Genomic DNA, 21,251 nt, shown 5'->3' with positions numbered 1-21,251 from the left:
AAACAATACAATATAATATAAGATAAAGGGAAGGGAGTACCTTATTTTTAAATAAATTCGTAAGACAAAAAAATAATTAATTTTAGTAGACATTTGGACATAAAAATTGTAATTTTTGAAAATAAAATAGGATATTTGGAGTTAAGTTGAAAAATTGTATTTGAAATTTAAAAGTATGTTTGGACATGTATTTCACTTGAATATATATATATATATATATATATATATCTCACAATCTCAGGTAAATTGCAAATAGCGACGCAACATTAAATTTCCCATCCATTTTGATTTTTATGACAGTATTGACTGGGCACAAAATTTAAGAAAAAAACGAAAGATTTTTAATTTTCCATTTTACACTTAATAAAATATATTGTATTCCTTTTGTATTTAAATTGTGCCTTCTTCACGGTACATTGTTATTTGAAAATCGGAAAGGCTGTTCAAGTTTGCTGCAGATGGATTTAAAATGAGAGTTTGTTATTTTTTTGAATGATTTAGTGTTACATTGTGTCTCTTAACTTTTAAAGTGAAAATATTATATTCTATAATCATGTACTATATTATCACATATTAGTTGAGATAGATTGTCACACTACATGATGGCGTAGTTATATTTGACATTGATTAATAAGAGCCAACAAAATATTACTCCCTCCGTCTCAAATTATCTGTCACGATTCTCTTGTACACGTTCCTTAAGAAAAATTAATTAGGATGGACTTTTGACTACTTTATCTTTATTCATGTCTTAATATTTAATCTTTTTTTATTGGTATTTGAGAGTGCGAAGGACGGTGTCTATTTCAGACAACCAGTTCGGGTTCATGCCGGGGCGATCTACCACAGAAGCTATCCACCTTATTAGGAGGATGGTAGAACAATACAGGGATAGGAAGAAGGATCTCCACATGGTGTTTATTGATCTGGAGAAAGCGTACGATAGGGTTCCTAGGAAGGTCTTATGGAGATGCTTAGAGGATAAAGGGGTCCCGGTTGACTATATTAGGGTGATTAAAGACATGTATGCTGGAGCTAAGACTCGGGTTAGGACAGTAGGAGGCGACTCTAAACACTTTTCAGTTATTACGGGGTTGCACCAAGGGTCTGCGCTTAGCCCATTCCTATTTGCCCTGGTGATGGATGCACTGACTCATCATATTCAAGGGGAGGTGCCATGATGCATGCTATTTGCTGATGACATTATTCTAATTGACAAGACACGAGGCAGCGTCAACGAGAGGCTAGAGATTTGGAGACATGCTCTTGAGTCTAAAGGTTTCAAGTTGAGCAGGACGAAGACGGAATACCTCGAGTGCAAATTTGGGGTTGAGCCGACGGAAGCGGGAGTTGAAGTGAGGCTTGACTCTCAAGTCATTCCCAAGAGGGGTAGTTTCAAGTACCTTGGATCGGTTATTCAGGGGATCGGGGAGATTGACGAGGATGTCACACACCGTATAGGGGTGGGGTGGATGAAGTGGAGGTTAGCGTCGGGAGTCTTGTGTGACAAGAAAGTGCCACCGTTACTAAAAGGTAAGTTTTATAGAGCAGTGGTTAGGCCTGCCATGTTATATGGAACTGAATGTTGGCCGGTAAAGAACTCACACATCCAGAAGATGAAAGTAGCAGAGATGAGGATGTTGAGGTGGATGTGCGGGCATACAAGGATGGATAAGATTAGGAATGAAGATATTCGAGAGAAGGTGGGCGTGGCCCCCATGGAGGACAAGATGCGGGAAGTAAGACTCAGATGGTTCGGGCACATTCAGAGGAGGAGCACTGATGCACCGGTGAGGAGGTGTGAGTGACTGGCTGTAGTGGGCACGCGGAGAGGTAGAGGGCGACCTAAGAAGTATTGGGGAGAGGTGATCAGACAGGACATGGCGCGACTTAGGATTACTGAGGACATGGCCCTTGACAGGGAATTATAGAGGTCGAGCATTAAGGTTGTAGGTTAGGGGAAAGTTGTGAATATTTCTACAGCACAATAGAGTGAGACTAGCCAGTTAGGAGTTAGACTAAGAATGTCATTGGTCGTCTATTGATGCAGGGCTTTACCTGCTAGTTTTTACTATACCAGCCATCTATTTCGTATTTCGTATTCTGTATTTCATATCTCTTATAAAGCTGTTATTTTATTATGCATTTTTATGGTACTAATATATCGTCTTTTGTTGCTTTTTCTGAGCCGAGGGTCTCCTGGAAACAGCCTCTCTACCCTTCGGGGTAGGGGTAAGGTCTGCGTATATATTACCCTCCCCAGACCCCACTTGTGGGATTATACTGCATAGTTGTTGTTGTTATTTTATTGGTATTTGAACAAAGTTATTCATAATTGAGGTCTTTGTAGTTTTCAAGTATAATTATTATTAAGGGTAAGAAAGGCAAAAAATAATTAATTTTGTCTTGAACTTCTAAAATGACAAATAGTTTGAGACAACTATTTTTAGTAACATGACTTATAATATGAGACGGATGGAGTATAAGTAATAATATGCGGATTACCTAAAAAATTGTTGAAAAAATGAATCTTTGACCTAACGCAATCAAAATTCAAATTTTGTTAATTGTTCAACACTATATATGAAAAGTTGCTGCCATATGATCAGGAGGTCACGAGTTCGAGCCGTGAAAACAGCTCTAGTATAAATGTAGGGTAAGGCTGCATACAATAGACCCTTGTGGTTCGGTCCTTCCCCAAATCCCACGCATAGCGGGAAATTAGTGCACTAGGCTACCCTTTTATATATGAAAAGTACCAACACGGATGCAATGAAACTCAAACTTAAGACCTCTGTCTGCTCTAATATTACGTTGAAGTATGTGATCATCTTATTTAAAAGTTCAAGTTGTTAGAAAGAGTATATTTTAATTTATTTACTTAATTATATCTTCAACATGATCACTGTTGACTAGTTCAACATCATCTATGAGTCTTATACCATAAGAAGTCACTACCCCCTACTTTCCTGTTCATCTCATTAATTTCGTAATCTATTAAAAAAACAGAATGAGATATCGTTATATAGTAATTTAATTTTAAATTTATCATTTAACCCATAATCATAAAATTTTATAGTCACTTATAATTAATACCATATTTAAAATCACAATTTTTATATATAGCTATACAACAACAACAACAATAACGATCCACTGAAGTCCCACTAATGGGGTCTGGGGAGGGTAGTGTGTACGCATGCCTTACCCCTACCCTGAAGGAGTAGAGAGACTATTTCTCAAAGACCCTGGGCTCAAGAAGACAAAAAGACAAAAGAAGACAATATCAATAACAACACAGAAATAATATGAAAAATAGGCACAACATGCAATCAAGAAGAACGATACAAAGCAAAAGCGAAATAGTATACCTACAGACTAGACTCACAAACTCATGATATAATCCAAGACTCAACTACCTCCTACCCTACAACCCTAATACTCGACCTCCACGTGTTCCTATCAAGTGCCATGTCCTCGGAAATCTGAAGCCTCGTTATATCCTGCCTAATCACCTCCCCCCCAATACTTCTTAGGCCGCCATCTACCTCTTCTCGTACCCTCCACAACCAGCCGTTCGCACCTCCTTACCGGAGCATTTGGGCTTCTCCTCTGAACATGCCCGAACTATCTAAGTCTCGCTTCCCACATTTTGTCATCAATGGGAGCCACACACACCTTCTCCCGAATATCATCATTCATAATCTTATCCATCATAATATGCCCGCACATCCACCTCAACATCCTCATTTCTGCTGCTTTCATCTTCTAGATATGTGATTTCTTAATCGGCCAACACTCAGCCCCATACACCATGGCCGATCTAACCACCGCTTTGTAGAACTTACCTTTGAGTATCAGTGGCACTCTCTTGTCACATAATACTCCAGATGCTAACCTCCACTTCATCCATCCTACCCCAGAACTTACCTTTATATATATCTATACATATATTAATTATATATTTAATACCACAAATTTTAAAAGTTATTTTTTTGTGCTGAATAAAATTAAACATAGTGCCGACTAAAACTATGTCATGTGAGACATGTATATTTGGCATATTTGGTTAAACCGCAACCACAACCTCTTCAATAACGAATCCCACCATATTGATACTAGGAAAATATTTATGTACGTTGTGGAATATACCTATCTTACAAATCAGAACTTCAGAAACCCAATAATAACCAAAACACGAATAAAATGGAACCCCCACCACACAACTTCTATAAACTAAACATAGATGGTGTGCACCAAAAAAACTCCGTTAATGGAGGAGCAGGCAGAATCATCAAAAACTACGAAGGTCAATAGATTGATGGTTTCTCTTACCATACAATGGCAACATCCCCCGTTCAAGCTGAAATCATCACCCTTTTGAAAGGATTGGAACTTGCGATCATAAAAAATCAAATTCCACTTATAGTGGAAACGGATAGCCAGGTATTACTACAATTACTACGTGACAATTCTCACACTAAAGTTAATGCTAATCTTCTACATGATTGCAAGTTCCTCTTAGAAGCTCTGAACCAACCGAAAATTAGACATGTCTACCATGAAGGAAACCAAGTGGCGCACACACTAACAAAGTTTGGTAGCAACTCTAACTCACATACTATTGCCGAGTGTGACGAGCACTTCTGGAGTGAACCACCTTTATTTGCTTTATCTACTTTCCGTAAAGACAAACTAGAGAGTGTTTCGATAAGATCAGCCCGACAGTGTAATAACTCCTTTACTTTCAATGCATAATAATAATCAGCGTCCCTAGACGTCTTTATAAAAAAAAACTATGTCATGTAAATTGGAGAGGAAGAAGTACAATAAGAGGACGTTTGGTTGGAATACGATTTATATCGGTATAAGTTATGCCAGTATAAGTTATATTGGGATAAGTTATGCTGGGATTAGTTATGTTGCGATTGTTGTTTATTCATTGTTTGATATGTTGTATTAAGAATGACAATTGCATAATTTCTATGAAGAAGGTATAAGTTATACCGGTGCTAATTACCCCACCTTCTATAAGGTATAAGTTATCCCAGTATTAAAATTAACACCGGGATAACTTATACCTGTTTTGCTAACCAAACAGAGTATTAAGGTGGTATTAAATTTTTATACATGCATAAACATCCAAGGGGTCGGATTTGGTTGTTATGAAAACCTCAAATATATGAGGTTGACATAATTACAGTAACTGCTCAAGTAATTCACCGTCAGATTAAACATAGAGGAAGAAATGAGAAGATGTACATAACTGTGGTGTATGGGTTCAATGATCAAGCCCTTAGAAGAGAACTATGGGAGGAAATAAGGACAATATGTAGTCAAGTTCAGAGGCTATGGAATGCAATGGGGGATTTCAATTGTGTCCTCTATAAAGAGGAAAGGATTAGAAGTGCTGTTACTGTGGCTGAAATTAGAGATTTTAAGAAGTGTGTGGAGAATTGTGATTTGTATGACTTAAAATCTACTGGATCTTATTTCACCTGGAATAACAAGCAAGAAGGGGATGATAAAGTAATGAGCAAGATAGATAGAGTACTAGTAATAGTGATTGGCTAGCAATACTTCCTGCTTCCACAGTTCATTATATGGAATAAAGGCTGTATGACCATTGTCCTGCTATTATCAGCTGGGAAAAAGGAGAGAACATGAAGGAGAAACAGTTTAAATATTTTAATATATGGAGTATGGCTCCAGACTTCTTGGAAAAAGTAGAGGAAAACTAGCAAGAAGGGATACCAGGAAGCAAGCAATATCAACTAGTGGGAAAGCTGAACAGACTAAAAAAAGTACTATGGAAGATCAACAAGAACAAATTTAGTGAAGTTGAAAAGAGAGCAGATCAAGCAAAGATGGAACTTCAAGCATGTCAAGCTAGAATTCAGACAAGTCCTATGGATTATGAGCTGCATAAACAGGAGAATGAATTAGCACAAGCATATAGTAGCTGGGAAGATGCTAGATATTAGTACCTAAGGCAAAAGAGTAAAATGCAATGGGAAGTGCAAGGAGATCAAAGCACAAGGTTCTTTCACAATTGTATAAAAGCTAGGAGAAACAGTAATAGAATCTTCTCAATAAAGGATGCTAATGGAGAAAATATCACAGAATTGGAGAAGACTGCAAATACTTTTACAAAATTCTATTCATCTCTACTAGGCACAAGTAAAGATGATAGAGATCATATGTGTAGTAATTTAGTGAAGAAGGGGGGTTGTGGTGTCTGAAGAAGATAGGAAAATGCTAGTGGCTCCTTATTCAGAAAATGAAGTAAAGCAAGCATTACGGGAAATTACAGGGGATAAGAGTCCTGGTCCAGATGAATATGGGAGTCAATTCTTCAAAGACAGTTGGAGAATAACTGGAAGGGATCTAACTACAGCAGTTTTGGAAATTTTCAAGACTGGGAAACTGTTGAAAGTGCTAAATAATACTGTCATTACACTTATTCCAAAAGGAACTCATGCAGATTCAGTAGGAGACTACAGGCCAATAGCTTGCTGCAACACTGTGTACAAGGTAATATCAAAGATGCTATGTCAAAGTTTAAGGAAGGTACTGCCTCAGATAATTTCTGAAAATTAAAGTGCATTTGTAGAAGGGAGATACATTGCTCAGAATATCCTAATTTGTCAAGACTTAGTGAGACTCTATAATAGGAAGAATACAACTAAGAATTGTCTTATAAAAATTGACCTCAAGAAGACTTATGACTCGGTGGAATGTGGATTTGTGGAAGAAATACTGTATGCACTAAATTTTCCAAGCAAATTCATAAGCTGGTCATGAGGTGCATCACAATTACACAATATACAATAGCTATTAATGGTGGTATATATGGTTGCATAGTAGGAAAGAGGGGTCTAATACAAGGGGACCCGATATTTTCACTGCTGTTTGTAATATGTATGGAGTATTTTACTCGAATCATGAGAATGGTGGCTGACCAAGAGGGGTTTGCTTATCATACAAAATGTAAGAGGTTGCAGCTAAATCATCTCTGCTTTGCAGATGATGTATTACTATTTTGTAAAAGGGAGTTTCAAGCTATAGTACTGATGTTGAGAGGACTACAAAACTTCTCAAATACATCTAGACTTACTACAAATACTGCAAAATCTAATATCTTCAGTGCAAATATGGATGAACAATACTTGCAGGACTTATGTGAGTTAACATGATACAAGAGGGGATCCCTACCATTTAGATATCTTGGGGTACCCATATCACCAAATAAACTAGCAGCACTGGATTGTGAAATTTTAGTGGATAAGATGACAATGAAGATTAAAAGCTGGGGGACAAGAAATTTATCATATGCACGGAGAGTACTATTTGTTAATGCAGTACTAATGCACATACACTCCTACTGGGCATCCATTTTTGTATTGCCTAAGCAAGTCATTAAAAGCATTATAGGGATATGTAGGAGTTTTTTATGGGATGGAAAAGTCCACACTAACAAGCCATCTCTGGTAGCATGAGACTTGGTATGCAGGACAAAAAAACAAGGAGGTTTAGGGGTATATGATACTGCAGTCTGGAATGAAGCAGCTATAGCAAAGTATGTATGGAATATAACATCTAAAACAGATAATATGTGGGTCAGATGGGTAAACCATATTTACTTAAAGGTAGAGATTGGTGGCAGTGCAAACCTCCTACAGACTGCAGCTGGTACTGGAGGAAAATATGTACTATAAGAGATAAGTTTGTTGATGGATACACACAGAATCACTGCCTAACTACTAGTGGAATTTATACTATAAGAAATGGCTATGACTGGAAGAAAGGGGCTAAGGAGGACTGACATAGGCGAGGGTGGGTAGTGAACAAGATGAACATGCCAAAACACAGCCTAATCTGTTGGTTAGTAGCATATAACAGACTCTTGACGAAAGAAAGGCTGAAACAAATGGGAATTAGTAAAGACAGTCTTTGTGAGATATGTGAAATGCAGAAGAAACAGTTGCTCACTTGTTCTTTGAATGTTCACTTGCGAAGAGGTGCATAAAAGACACGCTGAGTTGGTTAAACATAGACATCATGAATATGAAGCTGCGAGGTCTAGGCAGAAGAATGACCAGACAAGTCAAAGGGAAAACATGCAGGGCAATTGTGTTAGCCATATTAGCAGATGTAGTTTATAACATATGGAGAGCAAGAAATTTAGCTCTATGGGAACATAAGGTGATATGACCTGGGCAGCTAAGCAATTAGATAAAGCAAGACTGTAAGCATAAAGCACTTGAAGCATTGAGGAGAAGACATACAAGTAGAGAGAAAGATTGGATAGAAAAACTTTATAGAGAAAATGTATAGCTTAGATTGTATATAAGTGATTGTAAGGACAGTTAGAGAGCAGTCTAATTGTATTCTGAGATGTAATTTTGACAAGTGATAAGTAAAATCTTTTTGTTCGACCAAAAAAAAAAAATTATACCGCCCTTATAGCTTTTTATACCTCATATCAAACGACCCCTAATAGTACTATAGAAGAGCCAACAAACCCTGACGTTGGCAGTTGCTTTGAGAAATATTTATAAGAATGTTGCAGTACCGCAGACACGCTATACAACAACATGTACAATAAATTAATGTTGCAGTTGCTTTCATATATATATATATATATATATGCGCGCGTGTGTGAAAGCATTTTATGCTTGATACTAATTAAGAATAATCAAACATGTATTAAGTATGCGAAAATTATATTACTATGCAGAATGGAATGTGAAATAAAAAGACGCATATTAGCAAATGAGGGAATTAATTATTTAAAGACAAAAGTGCCCTTTTAAAATAAGCAATTTGTATGATCATCGGATAATAATTCAGTCATTATTAATCATCGCATAAATAATTCTTGTATCATAATTCTCGCATAATTAATATGTTAATCAAACGACCCCTAACGAAAGTAAAACAAATAAGTAACAAAACAAAACAATATTGACCATGGCACTTGGCTAGCTTATCAAGGCATATGTAATCGTAGTTATCACTTATCAATCAACAATTAATTATGTTACTTATAAAATATATAAAATGATGAATTATTGCCGTTAAGTTATTCCCATACAGCATTTTCTTTATTCTTTTTGGCAAAATATTAGTGTGTTTTGATTCTACTTAATGTTTGGTAGATATTAGTAAATGGCCTAGTTGACAATTCTCGTGGGTTGACTATATCCAAACAAAATTTCTCTTCAAAATCACATGTGTAGTTCTAGCTGGGGGTGGCAAATGGATGGGTTGGACTGAATTTGGACGAGTCAAGATGGGTTAGGTCAATAAATGAGTTATTGCCCAACCTAGCCCAAAGTGTACTTGGGCTAAGATGAGCTCGGTCAAAATGAGCTAAACAATGGGTCATAACTCAACCCACCCAACTTGACCCATATTTTAGAACCATGCTCATCTTGCATAAAAAAGCCTTTTACCTTAAAATGTGTAAGTTGAAAAATATTTTGCGGGTAGGGTGGGGGTGGAAAAAATGAAAAAACAGAAAACAGAAAATTGAAAATACAAAAAATAATAATAATAATAATAATAATTTTGAAGCAGTTTTCTTTACTGTGGCGAGGTGGGGGGGTTGGGGGTGGGTGGATGATGCAGAAAAACAAAAAAACATAAAATTAATGGATTGGACTACAAACATTAATGAATTATTACCCAAATTGACCCATGAGCTAAAATGTTTGTAGCTCAACCCATTAATCTCTGGGCAGGTTGGATGAATTTGGACTCAAATTGCCACCCCTAGTTCTAGCAGGAAGAAAATAATAAAGACAGGTGATTATATCACGTATGCCATGTAAACGTCAAGCATTTTACGTGATGAAAGACGGTTACAAGATTTAAATTTAATAAGTTCGACTTTTAAAGTTTTAGTATTGAATATATTGCACATTTGAAATTATGAATTCGAAATTTACTATTTAACTAGTTGAAATTATAATAACTTTTATATGAGAATATATACTATGTGTTGGTTCGATCGAACACGTTGCAAACATAAAAATTGTACATCCACCTCTATATTCGATATACTTTCCTTTTTAGTTCGTCATAAGAAGAATGACATATGTTCTACTTATAAACAATACAATATAATATAAGATAAAGGGAAGGGAGTAACGTACATCTCTATCTACTTGAAGTACATGACGTGATCTGCACGACTGTTTCATTCGTTGGATATGCCTTATTTGATTTGATACGAAAATTTGATTCTATTTTGACTTTAATTTCTTAATTATATTGCATTATCTAATCCATATCATTGATATTTCGACTATACTTCAAATTATTAGGACCCGTTGTCTATAAATATTTTTTTCCTATTTTTTCAAGTTTTTGGAAATTTTTCGAAAATGAGTTTTTCAAAAAAAAAAAACCATTTTTTTTTCAAAAAATTCAGAAAATTTTATTTTCCCACTCACAAAACTGCAATATTTTTTTTTTCAAGTGAAATGTATGTTTAAACATAATTTTAAATTTTAAATATTATTTTTCAACTCAATTTTAATTTTTTTTTCAATAATTATAATTTTTATGTCCAAACGCCTAATTACTCACTTCAAAAGAATTTCAATATTAAAGATAACGTAAGAAAAGATGTATTTTCTCGATCGATACAATTTTATACAATTTCCTAATGATAAAACTTCATATGGTTAGCTATAGTTTTATCTTCAACAAGTGGCTCAGTATTCAATTAATGCAGGTTGAAGTATCTGATTGCTGGGTTGGTTAAATATGTTGTTGATGAAAATAGTAACTTTTATTTGTTGAAAATAAAAAAAGATTATGAAATAAATAGATACTACAAAAAAATATGGAAGATGCATTATAAATTTTATAATTCAATGCAGAAATGCTTAGAAAAATATCTACGCAAAAGAAATTAAAATATTTACAACATTCTAAATCACCAACTAAATATTGAAAACAAAAATATTTGATATATAAATTACAACAACAACAACCCAATATAATGAGAAAACTACCCTCTATGGCCCCTCAAAATTTTAATAGCCCATATTTTGTCCTACTTACAAAAAAGGGCCCTTCGGCCCAAACGTATTGCATATAGTAGCCAAAAGGAATAAACACAACAACATAATTGCTTGTAGCTTAGTGGTTAGAGTGCCTATTTCCTAAGTTGAAGGTCGTTGCAGGTTTGACCCTCACCTCGCGCAATAGAGCAACTCTTTTTTGGCCTTTTAAATGTACTTCTGGATCTGATAAGTATTTTTGTATATTTTTTGTATAATAACAGAATATTTTAGTATATTTTTTGCATAGTGACAGTCTATTTTATATATTTTTTGTATAGAAACAGTCTATTTGTATAGTGACAATCTATTTTGTATATCTTTTATATAGTAACCGTCTATTTTGTATAGTGACAGTCTATTTTATATATATTTTGTATAGTAAGAGCTAATTGTATATAAATTGTATAGTGACAGTCTATTTAGTATATTTTTATATAGTGATAGTCTATTTTGTATAATGACAGTCTATTTAGTATATTTTTTGTATAATGACATTCTATTTTTGTATATATTTTGTATAGTGACACTCTATTTGTATATAAATTGTATAGTGACAGTCTATTTTGTATATAAATTGTATAGTGTCAGTCTATTTTGTATTATTTTTGTATAATAACAGTATGTTTTGTAGATATTTCAACTTTATGCATAATCATCTCCTCTATCTTCCTCTCATTGAGAAACCAGCCAACAACGTCCAAGGCCTCATAGTCGCCGAAAATGGTAACAAGATCGCCAGAGATTTAAACTTTTAGCCAAAGATCTTCAAAATATTATCTACATATTCACGAAAACTATAAAAGAAAATCATAGAAGAAGACAAGGTTGAGCCTTATGCTACACCACTGCCGAAATAAGAAGATCTGGCCACAAAATTCAAAATCAGACGTTAAAAGATCCTATTTTTTGCTACTCACAAGCAAAAGGGCTGAAGTAAACCCGACCCGAAATAAACCCAACATTAGTTAGAAAGTGAATATTAGTGTAATTATATTTGCTTTTGCAGAAATGCTTCTTAGTCATTGAAGCCATTAGTACTCAGTTGCCAAAACTGCATCGAAGATGTTTTCGGCGAGGGAATTAATAAAGTTTTCGGCTAGCACTTGTTTTATTTTTGGGCTATGACTTGCATGGATCAATTTGTGGGCTACCAGATGAAATTTATTTTGCCCGATGGGCTATAAATGAAGTTCTCTCCAATATAATCCCATGTGTGGGCTCTGGGGAGGATAGTGTGTACGCAGACCTTACCTCTACCTGGAGGTAAAGAGGCTGTTTCCGAAAGACCCTCGGCTTGATATATAAATTACATTACAAAGATATTATAAGAAAACGTATAAAGCAAACATTGCGCTCTAAAATCACAATTATTTATTTAATAGTTAAATAACATTCGAATAAAACTCAAAGTTGCGCTAAGTTTCAAGTTCAAGTACAGCTTTGATGACAGAGCGGATTCAGTGTGAGAGTTACGGGTTCAATTGAACCCATAACTTTCGACGCGGAGTAGAAATATATGTGTAAAAATTCGTTAAAATTGCAAAAATAATAGATTTGAACCCATAACTTTAAATATATAATGGGTTCAATGTTAAAAATCTTAAAAATTGAACCCATAAAATTTAAATCCTGGATCCGTCTCTGTTTGATGATAGGGTTGACAGAAGAAGTAATGAAAAGTGGGTCTTGTTCCGATGCATACGAGATTTCTTCTCCTGGATGTTTATACAAATAGCCGACTGAATTTACTATTTACTTTTTTTAGATGGTATACTTAGATTATACGTTGATTATACGTATAATATATATAAATTATACATATATTTTATATTCCTGACTATCTTTAGTTTAAGCGGTTGAATAGGCGGCTACTTAGATTAATTCTTCTTCTCTCTTTCCATGATTACATCTGTTCCCAGTCCATTAAGGGCCCGGCCCAGTCCAGCCCACATGATTTTATGTGATATGGGCTGGCTGGTCTGACCCATGTTTTTAGCCCACTTCTCAACCTAACCTGGTTAATTCAAATAGTATGTTTTACCAGATAGCCGTAAAAATAGCACGGGCTAGTCAGTTTTCGGACTATTCATTCAAAAATAACCAGTGTTTGCAAAGTCATTGAAAATTAACCACTATTTTACTGCATACGGAAAGTTCCAGCATAATATACTGGAGATCAGTGCGCCTGTGTATGAACTTCCAGCATATTATACTGGAACTCCAACACGCGGAATAATATACTGGAGTATTTTTCCGGATTTTGAACAGTGTTTTCATTCAGATTTATCTTTATATGAAAAGTGTTTAAATTTCGATTACTTTTGAAACTGTGGCTATTTTTGAATGACCACTTGTAAATCTGGCTATTTTTGAATTTCTCCCGAGTTAGCCCCTTCCTTTAATTTTTAGCCACATTATTTTTCTTTTTCGTTTTTTATTCATTATAATTATTTTCACATTGAGTTTGTATAAATAATTTGACAGTTCGATCGACGCTGAACTTTTACATTATCTTTTTAGGAATTTATTTATTTTATTGTTGTAATTATTTTTTGGATCTAGGGCGTATGGGTAAAGCATACGTAAAGGCTAATCAGCAGCTTGATAAGAAAAAGATAAAGAATAGAAACCAAATTTAAACAAGGAATAAATCAATAAAAACAAGAGGGATTTGAGTTGTTAACAGTTGGAATTAACATTAATGATCTGGTGTTGACATTAATTTCTCTATTATCTCTAATTCAAATTAATTGCATGTGTAAATTACTAAAATTTGGCGGAGGTGATACTAAATAAATAATAAGGACAAAAAAAAAAAAAAAAGAGTTCGAAAAGGATGGTCAATTGAACTACATTGAATCCAGCATTATAGTCACAAGATACAAAAGTTAATAAGTATAGTGATGTAGGGGCAAGCAAACAAATATATTAATCACCAACTATGTGGTGAGATAGTCGGGATTCACCCATACTGAAGATCTCAAGTTTGAATCCTGAACATAGAAATTTCTTAATTGAAATTTTCTATAGTGACGCAAATTCAAATTAGTCGAGTCAGTAGACGCGGTCACGCGAATACCGCATGGCTAAACAAAAAATGCGAAGAAATAATGAAATATAGTCCCTATAGTGAACTTCTTAGTAGAGATAATCCCTTATAGTGGGTTTACTCGACGCGAACTCAGATTAGTCAAACCAGTTGACATAGTTATGCTAAAGTCAAAAAAAAAAAATTGTGGAGCCAAGGGAATTTAAACCCAAGACCTCTCACATCAAATTTGAAGCTATCAACCACTAGACTATTGTGCTATTTTGATGCAAGTGGTGTCATTTTTAGTGATTTTATCATGTTTTATTTATTATATATATATATATATATATATATATATATATGTAGTATAATTTTTCGACGAAACGATGTCCCGTGATACCGCTCGGGTCCATGTAAATCCGCCCCTGTAGTCATGCGAATACTAAATGGCTAAAAAAAAAAAAGAAAGAGGAAAATATAATCCGTCCTCCGATCATAAAAAAATAGTTATTTTGATGAATTGAACTTACAATATTTAGCTTTTCAAAAAAAAAAATGCTGTTTATCTTTTTTTTCTTCTTTCAATTCTACCCTTTATTGTTCCAATTAATCAATTGTTAATTTAATGATAAATTTAAGAAAAAAAATATTATTGAAACAAATACTCTTATGATTAATACAATCAAATGTTTTTAAAAGATATGCGAAAGTAAAGAAAATAAAAAATAGTTTAGATAAATAATTTTATAGTTAATACAATTAAAGATTTTTCTTAAAAACTATGTAAAATTTTAAATGGGATCTTTACCCAAATAACTGTTCATATTCATTGTTTACTTTTTCTAGTCATATACATAGTTTGATTATACATAATTATACATATATAATACATAAATTATGCGTATATTATACCTCCACCGACTTTTTTAGTTTAAGTGGTTGGGTGGATGGTTATGCGTTAAATAACGAACTGTCCTCTCTCCAAATATCATTTACTCGTCTTTTCCTCTTTTTCCAAACATTAAATTTTTATTCTTATCTCTAAAAGCGTATATATTTGTTCAATCTATCTGGTAAATGCAACACCAAATTCTAGTTCACACTTTTGTGAACTCTTGGACTTAATAAATTTGAACTATCATTTGTTTGCTTTCTACATTGTCTAAATTCTTTTCCAGTTGGTGTTAAGTGGCTTAGAGAAACTTGGTGTAGAAATCCCTTTAAGGTGAGTGTATAGATCTTTCTTTCTTTTTAATACTCTTTTTTTTCTTGATTTGATTTTCTTTCTTTAAACCAAGAAATTTCCGAAGGCCAGTAGTTCGAATCGGCAAATAATCGTGCTCGTTTTTCTACTTTTCTCTACTTAAATATTAGACTTTTATCTGATGAAGGATTCAAACTCACAACGTACGCTTAACCCACATATGATGCACTGCGTTTTTACCACTAGATTAAAGGCCGGGCTTTTATTGTTTTCATTTCTCTTTTATTTTTTAATATATATATATATATATATATTGTGGTATGTCCATGCATGGCTTTTTCTATGGAGGAAATAAAGGCGTCAAGTTTGATTGTTTTCATGGCGAAACCAAGAGACTTGATCAATGACTTCACGCTCTATCTTTTTTTTTCATTTACTTTTTTTTGAGGGTCTATCGGAAATAGCCTCTCTAACCCCAGAGCAGGAATAATGTCTGCGTACACATTACTCTCCTAAAACCCTACTTGTGAAATTATACTGGGTTGATATTGTTGAATTTTTTTATTAAAGCAAAAATAGACAGTTTAGAGTTAAATGTTTGTCAACAATATAATGTGTCATTCTTCCTAGAAAAAGTGTGATGTAAAATGTAATTGAGGAAGTATAAGTTAGGGATTAAAAGTATTTGATGAGAATGGTTGTCTCTATATTCATTTTGTAACTCCTTTGTTAATGTTGACTATTCACCGCTTAGGCTCTAAATTTATTTTCACACTCTTTGATGTTGAAAATTAGCATGTGTTACACAAATCTGAGTTGGTTTGCCTTTGTCTTTTACTGAGGTGTCAACATCAAATTATCCATTCCATAATTAAACAAAAATTACATCCATAATTATTCAGATTAGCTTCTATTAGTATATTTTGAAGGGGAGACTTGGAGCAATAGTAAAATTGTCTCCATACAGCCTATAGTTTACGGGTTTGAGCTATGAAATCAGCCATTGATATGCTCGCATCAGGGTAGGCTGCCCACATCACACCCCTTAGGGTGTGACCCTTCCTTGGACCCTGCATAAACGCTGGATGCTTCGTGCAACGAGCTGGTCTTTTCTTTTTCTATTAGTAAGTACATTCAAAGAAGGGGGAACCTAGGCGTAACTGGTAAAGTTGCTGTCATGTGACCAGGAAGTCACGGGTTCGAGCCGTGGAAACAGCCTCTTGCAGAAATACGGGGTAAGGCTGCATACAATAGATCTTTGTGATCTGGCCCTTCCACGGACCCCGCGCATAGCGGGAGCTTAGTGCACCTGGTGCCTTTCTTTTAGTAAGTACATTCAAAAAATATTAAAGGGAAGCCTCGGAGCAATGGTACTGTTGTCTCCATGTGAGTTCGAACCGTGGAAGCGGCCGCTAATGTTTGTATTAGGGTAGGCTGTCTACATCACACCCCTTAAGATGCGCCCTTCTCCGGAACCTGCGTGAACACGGGATTCCTTGTACACTTTACATTGATGTTCTTATTCAGTTGTAAAATTTGCACTCTGTGTTTTTGCAGGATTTGGAGTTTTGACAAAAAGTGCTACTAACTCATGGCTAAAGAGCAATTGGAAGTGCTAAATGCACTTGATGTGGCCAAAACACAATTGTACCATCTCACTGCAATTGTGGTTGCTGGTATGGGCTTCTTTACTGATGCATATGACCTATTCTGCATTTCTTTGGTCACAAAATTACTTGGCCGCATTTACTATCACCGCGATGGCGCAACAAAGCCTGGAACTCTTCCTCCTAACGTCTCAGCCGCGGTTAATGGCGTCGCGTTCTGTGGGACCCTGGCTGGACAACTGTTTTTTGGGTGGCTTGGAGATAAATTAGGAAGAAAAAAAGTTTATGGAATGACACTAATGCTTATGGTACTTTGTTCTATTGCCTCTGGACTTTCTTTTGGCCATACACCAAAAGGGGTTATGACTACCCTTTGCTTCTTCCGGTTTTGGCTCGGATTTGGTATTGGTGGCGATTACCCTTTATCCGCCACCATTATGTCCGAGTACGCTAACAAAAAGACACGTGGCGCGTTCATTGCTGCTGTATTCGCCATGCAAGGTTTCGGAATTTTGTGTGGTGGAATGGTTGCGATCATTATTTCCGCTTTATTTAAGGCAGGGTACCCTGCACCCGCATATAAGGTCAATGCTAGTGCTTCTACTGTCCCTGAAGCCGATCTTGCATGGCGTTTGATCGTCATGTTCGGTGCTCTTCCAGCCGGACTAACTTATTATTGGCGAATGAAGATGCCTGAAACAGCGCGTTACACGGCCTTAGTGGCCAAGAACGCGAAACAGGCGGCTAGTGACATGTCGAGAGTTTTACAAGTTGAAATTGAAGCAGAACAAGAAAAAGTAGAGAAGCTCGCGCAAGAAAAAGGGAACGATTTCGGGTTGTTCACCATACAATTCCTTCGTCGCCATGGACTTCACTTGCTAGGTACAACTACCACATGGTTTTTGTTAGACATTGCTTTCTATAGCCAAAATCTTTTTCAAAAAGATATTTTTAGCGCGATTGGATGGATCCCTCCACCCGAAACGATGAATGCAATGGAAGAAGTTTACAAAATTGCGAGAGCACAAACACTTATTGCTCTTTGTAGTACTGTTCCAGGATACTGGTTTACAGTAGTATTCATCGATAAAATAGGCCGATTCGCGATTCAATTGATGGGGTTTTTCTTCATGACAGCGTTCATGTTCGCGTTGGCCATTCCTTATGATCATTGGACACACAAGGATAACAGAATTGGATTCGTGATCATGTATTCGTTAACGTTTTTCTTTGCTAATTTTGGTCCAAACGCGACCACATTTGTTGTCCCCGCGGAGATTTTCCCCGCGAGGCTAAGGTCAACGTGCCATGGGATTTCCGCGGCTGCTGGAAAAGCGGGAGCTATGGTCGGAGCATTCGGGTTTTTATATGCTGCGCAATCCAATGATCCAAAGAAGGCTGACGCTGGTTATCCCCCGGGTATTGGTGTGAGAAAATCTTTGATTGTTTTAGGTTTTATTAATTTTTTTGGGATGTTGTTGACATTGTTGGTACCAGAATCTAAAGGGAAATCATTGGAAGAAATGTCTAAGGAAAATGAGGGAGAAGATGGAAATGAAACAGATCAAGCTTAAGTAGATCATTAAAAAAAACAGGAATTAGCGACGAACAAAAACTTAAAGAAAGCTTTTATGCTTTGTACTCTCGTGGTATATACCTCGAGATGAAATTATCTCCTTTTTAATGGTTTATGGTCTTAATAAATTTTAACATAGTTTTTGCTAGTCCATGTTAATGTTTTCTTTTAAAGCAAATATAAGTAAAGTTTTCCATTTTTCATTTAATTATCGAATCGAAGTTGAAATAACGAATTCAAGCCTTATTACAACAACAACAATAATAATAATAATAACAGATCCAATATAATTTTATAAGTGGGCTGGGGAGAGTAGTGTGTATGCAACCCTTATTCCTATCTTGTAAAGGTAGATAAGCTATTTTCGATAGACACTCGGCTCAAGGAAAGCATAGTTACAACAGTGTTGAAAAAAATACGGTAGTGTTAAAGCCATAAAAAAGAGGCAGTAACAACAACAAGATAATAAAATAATCGGAGCAAAAAAATACTACAGGTAATAATAGAAATCTAAGGATATGAAAGTACGAGTATATATACTATTAATACTACGGAAAAGGTCCTGAAATACCACTCTACTACTAAAAATTGTTTAAAATTATCCTCCATTATACTATTGGATTAGAAGAAACCTTAACGTATTACTATTCAAACACATATACCCCTACTTTGACTGACGGGACACGTGGTACGCATCCAAGACTCTTGGTATATCTGGTCTTAAATTAAACGTGACCCGCCCCATTACTCGACTACCTACTAATCGTCTATCTTAATTATCGATTTCCTCACCTTTCTATCAAGGATCATGTCCGTAAACCGATAGTGAACCATAAGATCAGCTTATATATATTGTTTTCCTTCTAAGAGCAATTATCCCTGTTTGTTTCTAATATTCTAAGAGCAAGCCTAAACTGCATACATTTAACAGCCCAATAACATATAGCCCAAATCTAATTTAGTTTAGAATCACAGAATGGAGCTAGGCTATATAGGAAATTACAGCCAATGAATTTGTAAATGGATGGTTTTGATTTTTTGACCTCCGCTTGTCTTATTGGACAAACCTTTAAGGACAAAAGTCAAAAGTGTTGTCTGTGGAGGGGCGACTTGTTAAACTTGTATTTCTACCCATAGTGTAAATGGGGTAAACAAATCAATAGTGGCACCAAAGTGTCCTATTTAGGGGTGTATATAGGTCAGGTTGGTTCGGATTTTCTAATTAGCAAACCAAATCAATTGTATCGGGTTATTAAATCTAAAGACCAAACCAAACCAATAAAAGTTAGGTTTTTCAATATCGATTTTTCTCGGATTTTTCGTTTTTTTTTTTTCATAAAGTCCTCATAGCACAAAATATAGAATTTGTGCTCTAAATATTTCTTTAATCTTAGTAAGATAGAACTTTATAAGGTGTTTTTCAATAAAATAACAAAAGTATGAGATGAGTCATATCATTTTATTAAAATATTCAACAATAAAGATAATAAAATCGCTCATAAAATAAGTATTATTAATAAGCCATAATGAAACAAACATAATTTAAAATTACTAATAAGTTGCTAAAATAAGAAGGTGTTTGGCTAAGCTTATAAGCTGGTCAAACTAGCTTATAAGTATTTTTTCGCTTATCTATGCGTTTGGCAAACACCCAAAGTGCTTATAAGCTAAAATTAGCCATAAGTCATAAGCTAGTCACCCCAACATATGGTTTTTTTAACTTATAAGCACTTTTAGTTGACCAATACTTTTACTAGTTTATCCTTAATATAGTATTTTCTAATTCACAAATATTATTCCCAAAATAAATTTCTTGACTTTCTCTTCATTCCATATGTCACGACCCAAAAATCCCTGGTCGTGATGACACCTAACTCAACCCGCTAGGTAAGCTAACTAACAGATAATATAACTCAACAAAGATTATAAGAAAATAAAGAATAGATAACTAAACATTTACAATTTATCCAAGACATGGTAGTACGAGTCATGAGCTTCTAAGACTTGGAATTTACAAAGCTGGTATGAATAAATATACGTTCTGTTTGAATGATACATAAATAGAATAGTAAAATCTAAGCTGCCAAGGACAAGAGGCAACTATACCCGGAATGCACGAACATCTTCCGAATCAGCACCCGACATCACCAGCAGCTCCGCTCCAGAGATCTCTACACATCGTACAAAAGTGTAGTATTAGTACAACGGACCCCATGTACTGATAAGTATTTTGTCTAACCTCGTCGAAGTAGTGACGAGACTTTTACTTAAAAAATGCTTATTGTTATAACCTGTACATTAGATTAACAGTAAAAGTAGTTCAAAGCATAACAGATAAAAGTACCATATATAGCGAGACAGTCAACAATTACTAAAAGGAATCACAGTAGAAGATTTACAGTCATTCCTGGTATGAGAAGTATATCCAAGATATCGAGTCAAACGGCACGGTAAGACCATTCGTGCTTCTATCTCTGCCTCACCATATATAAAATAATTTTTGTGACAAATCAATTAGCACTGAAACACCCTTCGTGCGTTCAACTCATCCTCCCAAATGTACGAGTAATAGAACCAACCAGATGAAAGAAATAATGTTAACAGGAATTACGAAGTAGGAAATACGCAAGTAACAACAACGGACAAGGATATACATGTGGGCACAGTAAAAGACTAAGCGGAAAGTACATGAGTAATAACAACAATTGGAAAACAAGGAATATTAACTTCAATTAACTAGCATATTAGAGGCCTA

General features: G+C 35.0%; 1 protein-coding gene across 1 annotated transcript; it reads left to right on the top strand.

Moving 5' to 3' along the window:
• Positions 1–8,908: 8,908 nt before the first annotated feature.
• On the top strand, positions 8,909–18,794 carry LOC104216620 (low affinity inorganic phosphate transporter 1-like). The gene is made up of 3 exons (XM_009766715.2): positions 8,909–8,955; positions 16,904–18,462; positions 18,748–18,794. The coding sequence occupies exons 1-3, from the start codon at positions 8,909–8,911 to the stop codon at positions 18,792–18,794; spliced, it is 1,653 nt and encodes a 550-aa protein (XP_009765017.2).
• The last annotated feature ends 2,457 nt before the right edge of the window (positions 18,795–21,251 follow it).

Source organism: Nicotiana sylvestris, chromosome 9 (assembly GCF_000393655.2).
Source record: "Nicotiana sylvestris chromosome 9, ASM39365v2, whole genome shotgun sequence".
Classification (NCBI taxonomy): domain Eukaryota; kingdom Viridiplantae; phylum Streptophyta; class Magnoliopsida; order Solanales; family Solanaceae; genus Nicotiana; species Nicotiana sylvestris.
The sequence above is the reverse complement of the archived record's forward strand: the minus strand, read 5'-3'. Positions and strand labels throughout refer to the sequence as shown.